The following is a 10317-nucleotide window of genomic DNA, read 5'->3' on the forward strand; positions in this document are numbered from 1 at the left end:
AATAAAATAAAAATTTGAAATTAAATAAGTAATCAAATGAAATGGCAAACAAAATAAAAATTTAATAATATGATGGTTTAGATGGTCTTTTTTGCCATCTTTTATTTATATTTTAATAATATAATATATTTTAGGCATTGATAGTCAATTTACAACGATAATTAATCAATTACTTACAAACTAAAATTTTATCTAAAGTTATTCACTTCAATAAGTTTAATTTATTCTAATACATAAATGGTATATTTTAAACTTTACGAAATAGGTGCAATACATGTAATATAAAATCAGTCATCTTAAAAATCAACAATTTGATCTCATATATCCTATAATTGTTGACTTAAAAACACGTTCAAATCACGTGTATACATGTCAAATGAGAGAGAAATAGAGCATCGATTAAACTATTTTATTGCCCTATTATATCTATAATATATATATTAAACTCCAAATAAAAGCAATTTTGTCAAAAGAGAGATTGAGATAAACAACGAGAGAGAAGAAAGAAAGATGGGAAATTCAATGGGAATTAGAGGATCAATTAGAAGAAGAAAAAGAACAACAAAAGTGATGAAAATCAATGGAGAAGCCTTCAAAATAACACTTCCAACCACAGCCTATGAAGTTACAATTCACCATCCAAATCACCTTCTCTATGAATCCCAATCCCTCGAGCAATTTGGCCTCCGAGCCAAGCCTTTGGATCCTCACCATCAACTCAAACCTAAAACCCTCTACTTCCTCCTCCAATTGCCAACCCTCCTCGGTGACCACTGTCCGCTTCGTCGCGTTTGTTCCGACCTTCATTTATCTGCCTCCGACCGCCTCGAGTGCCTCTTGCTCTCTCGTCGATCGGTTTCCGACCTCCAAACCGTTCGGTTCGATCCTCAAAGGTTGTCGACAGACGGTGGTGCCGCTAAGCCCGTGCAGGTCAAATTTCGACTGCCAAGGGTGGAGTTTGAGAGATTGATGAAGGAATGTAAGAACAAGGTGGAGGCAACGGAGAGGATTGTTGATTTTTGTGGAAGAAGTAGAGATAATGGCGATGGTGGCCAAGACGATGAGCTATTTGGGAAGATGGGTGATGCATGTAGTGGTAAAGCCCGCGAGGTGTGTTTTCTAGCTGTTTTATTTGAATCCTTCAATTTTATGATAAAATTGTTATGATTTTCTAAATTTTTACTAATTGGTAATTTTTTATTTACTCCTTTTTTTTTCTAAGAGTTTTGATTTGGTGGTTAAATTTTTAACAACTTTCTTAATTTCTTGACAAATATTTTTGAGATACCAGTATGAGTAATTAGGGGTGTTCATGAGTTGGGTTGAGTTTTTAGACCCAATCCAATTGTTCGGATTATAAATTTCTTCAACCCAAATAACCCTTATTAAAAAATGAATCCAACCCAACCCAACCCAACCATGAAATATTTGGGTTGGGTTGGTTCGAGTTAATCGGGTCATTTGTTTAAAATTTTGTTCTAAAAAGAAGCACAACAACGTACACATGTAAAAATACTTATTTAATTATTTTCATATATTGAATTAAGATTAACAACTCAATTTCAATTTAAATAGTGAAAATTTTCTTTCTAAAGTGCAAAGAAACTACTTTTAAGAGTTGTTAAATAATAAATTATTAAAAAAATTGAAATTAAATAAAATTAAAATCAATATATGTATAAATAATTGTGTTATAAGTAATAAAATAACATATTTTAAAGGTAATAATAAATTTAGGTTGGTTCGGGTTGGTTTGGGTTATATTAGATGAACCCTTGAACCATCCAACCTATAAAATTTTCATTTATTTGAACCTAACCCAATCCAAATGAGTTGATAACTCAACTCAAACCGCGCGAGTTGGGTTGGGTTCATCGGTTTTTTTGGGTTATCGGATTTTTTGAACACCCCTAATGAGCATATGGAGTGTTTGAAGCTAGAAGGAAGAACGTTTGGTAGAGTAACTCCACTCCTTATTTGATCCAAAAAATTCATAAACTCATTGGAGCTCATGATTAATCTTCTTGCCTCAAACGCCCAAAAAAACTTAGATGATCTCTGAAATGTACAATCAACCAACTATTTAATGAAAATTTGTCATATGACAAGTAAAAAAATTAAATTATTATTATTATTATCTTAGAAAAAAAGATGCATGATATAAGCGCATCCTAGTCTTTTAAAGAGATTTAATACAATCATAAAGATTAAATTACATATTTATTAACTATTTGATTGAATTATAATGAAAAAAAAACTCTAATAAATAAAAAAAGAAACTCAAAAGTAAATTTTAAAAATTGAACTAAAATTCCTACTTAATTCATGTACAATGAAACATCATTGACAATATTTTTATCCGTTTTTTCCCCACATTAAATAGAAGAAAAAAGATCAATTTAATACTATATACACACAAAAAGTTAAGAAAAAGAAAATTGGATTTCAATTTACTTTGCAATATTTTTGTTAGTATTTTTTAAGTGCTTTAATTTTTAAGATCGAAATAAAATTTCCAAACAATAGTCGGTCTATTTTTTTTTTTTAAATACTATTTTTGAAATATTATATAGAGTAAAGGATAATTTAAATAAAAATAAAGAGTTGGCCGGTTACATGTTTATATTTGACTTCCAATCTATATATATATATATTGACTTTGGTTAAAATACTCAAATGGAGGCTTTAGTCCTTGATAAATATAGTTGAAAAAAGATGTCAAAATAAATGGAATAACACACAAATATAAATTTATGGGGAAAGAAAAAGAAAGAATATACAATCTCAAAAGTCTAGTTGCAGACACATCTTTTGCTTTGATTGTGAAACAGCTTGAACCACATCTTTAAAATTTGGAAATCATTTTGTTTTTTTAATTTTTGAAAATAAAAATTATATAGAGGATGTAGACTAGCAATAATATATTATTATCGTGAGGACAATATAAGGGAAAATGGTAAAAAATAACACGTTTAAGTTTTTAGCTTACAAAACTAGTATTTTTTTGAAAACTCGTAAAAATAGTTTTCTCGGTTCATCTCGGACGAGATCGACTACGAGATTTTAGTTAAAAAATCAACTTTTTCCAACTTATCGATTCTTTGGAGCTTTCTCGGTACATCTCGACAGATTATACACCGAGATTATGTACATCTTGGTGTTAATCTCGAGCAAAATAATACTAAGATTCTATATATTTGAGTTTTTTCGAGGAAATTTGGGGCATAATTAACACTGAGATTCTATATATTTGAGTTCTAGGTGAAATCACAGACATAACTAACACCAAACTTTATATATTTGAACTTTTTCGGTAGAATCTTGAGCAGGATTAACACCGAGGTTTAGTATATATCCCAAATCTTATCCAATTTTTCGAAAATTTTTATCTTTCACAAAATTTAAAAATGTTAAACCCATTTAGAAAATCTATTTTGATAATTAAAAAACCCATTTGGAATTTTAGAAATTCATATGATTTTGAAAACATAAATTAGGCTGAAGATTTGACGAATTTGGAGAAAATTTGAAAATAATATAATATTTGGGAATATATAAAAAAAATAGCAAATCTCGATGTGTAATCAAGCGAGATATACCGAGAATGCCCAAAACAATTGATAAGTTATAAAAAAAATGATTTTTTAACTAATTTTCGGTGGTCGATCTTGTTTGAGATGAACCGAGAAAAACTATTTTTATGAGTTTTTAAAAAGCGTTATAGTTTTGTAAGGTGAATATCTAAAGATGTTATTTCAGATAATTTCTCTGATATAGGCATGAAAGTTTAAGTTCCACTTGCTATTTTCTTTTTAAATATTAAGCTTATTTATTATCACTTTGTTTTTGAAACATTTTTAAACTATGCCCTATTTTCTTGTTTAAACATATTGGAAATTTTTTAGGCTCAATTTAATAATTATTTCGCTTTTTACTTTTTGTTTTTGAAAATTAAGCCCATTCTCTTTTATTTTCTTATAATGATCTGTATCTTTTTTAGATATAAGAGTTGAATTCTTAGTCAAATTCCAAATTCAAAAAACAAGTTTTAAAAAACTATATTTTTGATCCCGTTTGGTAATCATCTGACTTTTTGTTTTTGTTTTTGAAAATTAAGTCTATTTCATCCTCTTACAAATGTTTTGCATTTTTTTAAGTCTATTCCAAAAAAAAAAAAAAAAAAAAAATTTGAAAGCTACTTTTTTTAGTTCTCAAAATTTGACTTGGTTTTTTAAACCATTAATGAAAGCTAGATAACAAAGGAAGAAATTTGGATGTGAAAAGTGTTCATAGACTTAATTTTCAAAAACAAAAATAAAAAAAAAAATGGTTACCAAACAGGACCTTAATTTTCAAAATTTGATATGGTTTTTTGAAAACATTGGTAAGAAAGTAGATGATAAAGCATGAAATTTGGAGATGAAATGGATTTATGGCTAAATTTTCAAAAAACTAAAAACTAAAAGCCAAATTGTTACTAAACGGGACGAATAACTTTATATTTTTTGAAATATCTATAAATATGTAGTTTTTGTAAAATATAACTATAAATGGAAAAATTGAAAACGAATATTAAATATAGTTTTCAAATAAAATTAACAATATATATATCTTTCTTTCACATGCATAGATCTACAATTGATGATCATTAACCTAATTATAGATATCGATTATTAGGAATCTTATTAATCAGCTGTACTAAACACTCTGTGTATTGATTTTTTTAATTCAATAAAATATATCAAAAAATGCACTCGAAAATTTTCTCATTGTTATTATTATTGACCATAATCTTTTTGAAATGTTAATATTTAAACTATTTAATTAGATTAACCATTATGAAATTGTTAAAATCATTTTGTCAGGTTTAGAAATGCACCTTTAATCGTTTAAAATTATCAATTCAATATTTTAAGTTTACACCTTTAATCACTAATTTCATACTTTTAAAATTGATTTTAAATGGATTGAAAATATTTTTTTTTGAGTGATTTCAAAAATGAAAAAAAGTTATTTTAGCTCTTTCATCTGAACATGTCGTTAATCTTTTTGAAATCTCAAATGATAATTATTCTTTCTTAATTTCAAAATATTTTTGTTTTTGCAGAAAAAGGTAAGCTTTGTCCAAAAATGAAGGATGATGGGGCAGTTCATTGAGCTTCCATGTTTTGCTATATTAGCTCATTTTCCCTTTAAACCGTGTTTATAGCTCAACCGACATAGGTATTTATTTCGACTTGAAAGGTGAAAGGTCCAAATTCTTCAATTTCACGTGATAGTTCAAACATAATTTAATAGTTGTACGTAGTTACTCTCTTTGAATATACCAATCTTCTCTTCGATGTATATCACTTTTGAGTGTAATTCATTCTAAAGTTTCAATATGAATGGAATACGACTAAATTGATTTCAAGTTTGGTGATAAATTTAGAGTTCTCATCGTTTTTTAAGGATAAATATACTCAAAAAATGAACGTTATAGCGGTTTGACTCTAAGCTATGGAAAGAGTCAAGTTCGTAGTGACATATCAAGAGGAACTTGGGAAGTTAATATAAGTCTGGTCATGCCGAACCACTATAAAATTACCAGTGTCAAATTCTCTATCACTCTCCCATTTAATTTTGCAATTAATTTGTTATTATAGTTTCTTACATGAAATTAAATTAAAATTTTGTTTTTGAAGTTAATTGCTCATATTTGTATATTTTGATTGGCAGTTTTTAAATTTCTACGTTCATTATCAATCTCATTATTCGCATCAAATTGGGTGCTTCAAAGTAGTATTATTAACTTTCTGATTATTTTGGGTTGAATTTATTTACATGAATTTATTGTTCAAATTACTTGTTAGGAAAAATTTGTTAATTTGTTTAATGTGGCCCACGTTAGAATTTTTTTAAACTAGTTTAATTAAACCCTATCCACCCCCCTCTAGTGTTGTCATACCAATCCTAGTGTAAAGATACCTATCTCATACTATGAGACTTATAAAAAGACTACATGACCTGTGGATGGGATACGAATCAATTCACATGTGTAAATTTGATTGTGCTTTATTTTGGAAAGCATATGCATTGCTTGATAATTGTTTGCATTGTGGAGAGTGAAGATACAAATTGAATGATAGAAAAGGGAAAAAATTCTACATAAAGTGTTAAGATATTTTCTACTAAAGACAATGTTGCAAATATTATCTCTTTTAAAACATACTACTGAGGATATGAGGTGGCTAAAGACAAGGTTGCAAATGTTATTCCTCTCCCGGTGATTACAAACAGAGAACTTATACTCCTCATGAACACTTCTCCTACGAACACGACAGGAATATAGAGATTCTTGGACACCACCACAAGTGACTTCCTCACTATTCTCAAGGTGAGAATCAAGAAGGAGTTGTGGGCTCTTCTTGTTAATTTTGGTGAGGGAGAAGAGAAATTTTAAGAGAATTTTCACAGAGAGGAAGAAGACCTTGCAGGGAGAATTCCAAATACTTTGAATTTCATGTAATGAACCAATCTACCTACTCCTATGTAAAGTTCCTGTATGTGAGAGATAAGGGGAGTTATTTTCATAACTTCTTTAATTACGTATTTACATTTAATTATATTAAATAAAACTATATTATATCTCATGTAGTATAACCTATAGTTTATTTTATATCATGATATAACCTAACTTTATATTCTCTCATATAACCTATAATTTTAATATGAATCATATTCATATTAATTTTAACTTATATTTGTACATGAATACATTCATATAATCAATTAATATTTAAATCATATTCAAATATTTATCTCTCTCATTAAACTTTATATTATAATCTATCCATATACATTATATTAATTGCATTTCATACAATTAATTTCCTTTAATTAATTTGAACAATTCAAATTAATTCAAAATTAATTGATTCTCATTAAAAGTATTGAGCTAGCAAGGAGATCTTATGGACTTACAGATTAGAAGTTCCAATGATACAAGATTAATTTATTAAACTCTTTAATTAAATTAATAAACATTCACTAACTACTGATCACTCCACTAAAGATCGACAACTACAATCTTCTCACTATAAATATATTTCTATGTCCATTGGATATAACCAATCAACAGTAAGTTAATCCTTCACAAATTACTCGTAACTACAACTGGGTCAAATTACTATTTTACCCCTGTAGTTACATCTAACTTCTTAAGTACCACTGATCCCTCTAATGAACAATTAGTCATAGTCCAATTATAACTAGACCCCTCTCTGGCCAGTGAGAGTGTGAGGCGCCTCATTGTTCAAGATTCGAAATCAACCCTTAAGGGAGCAATTCATCTGCTTTCCCTCAGGACAGGAAGGAGCAAATTCCATCTTATGTAGCTATGTTCCCAGCTCCCAATGCAGACAAATCCCAAAATGGTAGGCTTATTGAGTCGAGGAATCTGACCACTCTCACCCATACAGATCAAAGGATTGCCCTCATATGCAAGAGTTCATAACTCACTCTGGATTAAAGTCGAGTCAACTATACTCATCTTATTGAAATGTTAGTCTTTTCAAGTAATGACATTATAAAGAGAGACTAAACATTTCACGGTCCGATCTTATACAAACTCTTTGTATAGGAAACCTTCACTCACGTGCCTCCACATGAACGATTAGAATCCAATCGTTTGTAACATTTTTACAACAATTGTAACAATTATAAAGTAGGTTGTCTGTAGTTTCACTAGGATAAGGTACCTAGTCTTATCCATCTACCACAGACCATTGAGGTTACTACTTAAATATGATCCACTTGTATGTCACACATACATGTTTAAGCCACATCTAATAACCTTGGATCTTAATTTATTGGTTATGGGTTAATACTAACTAAATTTTAAATAAAATAACACTTTATTTTATTAAATAAATTATTCATTGTAAAAATAATTTAAAAACTATGTAACCACAAGATTTAGTGTAACATCCCATATTTCAGGAAAGTTCAAGTTAGTTATTTAAAATTATTGAATTTTAATTTCCCTTTCATTTTAAAAAAATTGGGATTAAATTGAAATAATTGACAACCTTTTATTGGTTAAATTGAATTTAATTGATTAGATATTCAAACTAATTATCTTGAAAATATTGAATTTTGTCTTCGTTGATTTTGGATTTTGGAGCCAACTTAAATCAATTAAGAAGATAATAAATTTTATGTGGTTTTAAATTGATTTAAATATTTGAAGGAATTTAATTTGTATCAAATTGATGGATTTTATCCCATTTAATTTTGCTTTTTGAAGCCTAAATTAAGGTAATTAAGAAGTTAATTGATTTATTTGTTGGAGATTTTGGAGATATTGTGATAAAATATTTTATTTATCTTTTTAAAATTTGAAAAAAAAATGAAAAAGGATTTTCTAAAGTTAAAGGAAAGTGAACAGAGGCAGAAAAACGGAGATAAATCAATTCGGCTTTTCAGCGACAGCTTCCACAAAATTGTCAATTTTCGGAGTTTGAACTGTTGGGTCGTACTGAAATTTGGTTAGTTTATTCGGGACATATAGGGTTTCATTTTGAACGACTGGATCTTTGTTTGAAGCTCTGGTTTTTCTGTAATTGTTACTGAATAGAATCTATAAAACTGGAAATGACCGTTCTCTCTCACTCTCGCAAACCCTCCTTATGCAAGACCCTCATTACCAGTCGTTAGCCTAAAAAATTTGTGTCGTCCGATAGCATCACCCGCTTCCTGTCTATGGTTACCATTGTCGCGCTCGCCATTGTCACTGAAATTGATATCTTGGGTAAGCTGTTTGGTGTTTTATAGATGTTCTTGGAAGATCTTGAATACTCATCAAATTTTGGTTTAAGTTTTGGCTTACCATATTACTTTGATGTTGAAATTGGGTTTTACAGACACTCAAGGTGCTTTCCTATAAGACTAAAATTGTTAGGCGTTGTTCTTTTTTTTTTTTCTTTTTTTTTTTTTTATAAGGTTTGGGGTCTTTATTGAGAATTTTTGGATACCCACTAAGTATCAGCTTAACTTTTGTTTTAATTGTGATTTTTGGAGGTTGGATTAAAAGTCTAAAGTTGCTGTTCATTAAAGTTAAAGGTTGGTTTTGGTGATATAGTTGTTGGATTGTGTTGATTTTGAAACTTCGAAGTGGTTTTGGGATCAAACTACGTATTCTGTAAGTTGTTTGGAGACATTCGAGTTAAGTTGTGATTGGAATTACGTCCTAAATAATGGAATTAATTTTGATTTTTGGTATAGGGTTTGATTCAAGAATCAAAGGATTTTGAAGTGTTGTTCACCAAATTAAGATCAATTTCAAGACAATTTGGGTAAGTAATTGGACCTTGGAACTATAAATATTTGGCATTAATGGATGATATAAATTGGATGATTGGAAATTTTGGCCTTATTTTGAAAATCTTAATTTTTGCTTTATCACTTAGGACTTGGTTCGTGACCTTTTGGGCAAATAAAATTTAAGGTTGGACTGATAATTTATTCTAGACTGTTTAGACTGATAATTTATGACTAATTATTCTAGACTGTTTGGACTGGTAATTTATGACTGATTGAACTATATGGTAAAATATAACACAGGAGATGAAACTGATACATGCTAAGTTATAGGGTTCCTGTTAGTTTTTCTTATCTGGACATGTGTACACACTATGTCTGATTTGTGGACCTTTGGGTTACACACTATGACTGATTCATGTTTCTTTGGGTTCATGTTTATGACTGATTTGTGGACCTTCAGGTTACACACTATGATTGATTCATGTTCCTTCAGGTTCATGTCTATGATTGATTTATGATCCTTCGAGTTTATGTCTATGACTAATTCATGTTCCTTTGGGTTCATGTCTATGACTGATTTATGTACCTTCGGGTTCATGTCTATGATTGATTTGTGGACCTTCGGGTTACACACTACGACTAATTCATGTTCCTTCGTGTTCATGTCTATGACTGATTCATGTTCCTTCGGGTTCATGTCTATGTCTGATTCATGTACCTTTGGGTTCATGTCTATGACTGATTGGTGGACCTTTGGGTTACACACTGTGACTGATGCATGTTCCTTTGGGATCATTACGACTGATATGATGGGTGTACATTGGTGCCTAGATAAACTAGCTAACAGGTAACCAAGAAGGCCCAGTAGCGGGTCACTTATTGATTATTGTTATACTCATCATTTATTCCTTTATGTTTTTTAAGGAATGGCAGGAATAGGTTGGCGAGTGACAGACGAGACCCGTGATAGAGCCATATGAGGATAAGAGAAATCGCTTCCGCTCAGTCTATATT

The 10317-nt window shown here is 29.6% G+C and overlaps 1 protein-coding gene across 1 annotated transcript; it reads left to right on the forward strand.

Annotated features, from left to right (window-relative positions):
* Positions 1-475: 475 nt before the first annotated feature.
* Positions 476-5426, forward strand: LOC120077245 (uncharacterized protein At1g66480-like). Its single transcript, XM_039031144.2, has 2 exons — positions 476-1110; positions 5108-5426. The coding sequence occupies exons 1-2, from the start codon at positions 511-513 to the stop codon at positions 5132-5134; spliced, it is 627 nt and encodes a 208-aa protein (XP_038887072.2). The 5' UTR covers positions 476-510; the 3' UTR covers positions 5135-5426.
* Positions 5427-10317: the final 4891 nt, after the last annotated feature.

This window comes from Benincasa hispida, chromosome 1, assembly GCF_027475165.1.
Source record: "Benincasa hispida cultivar pf3 chromosome 1, pf3_genome.v1.1, whole genome shotgun sequence".
In the NCBI taxonomy this organism is placed as follows: Eukaryota; Viridiplantae; Streptophyta; class Magnoliopsida; order Cucurbitales; family Cucurbitaceae; genus Benincasa; species Benincasa hispida.

Excerpts from the sequence above, each read along its gene's own strand:
- LOC120077245 (XM_039031144.2), top strand. The coding sequence starts at position 511 with ATGGGAAATTCAATGGGAATTAGAGGATCAATTAGAAGAAGAAAAAGA. Across the intron at positions 1,111-5,107 it reads GTAGTGGTAAAGCCCGCGAG|AAAAAGGTAAGCTTTGTCCA; the intron begins GTGTGTTTTCTA and ends TTGTTTTTGCAG.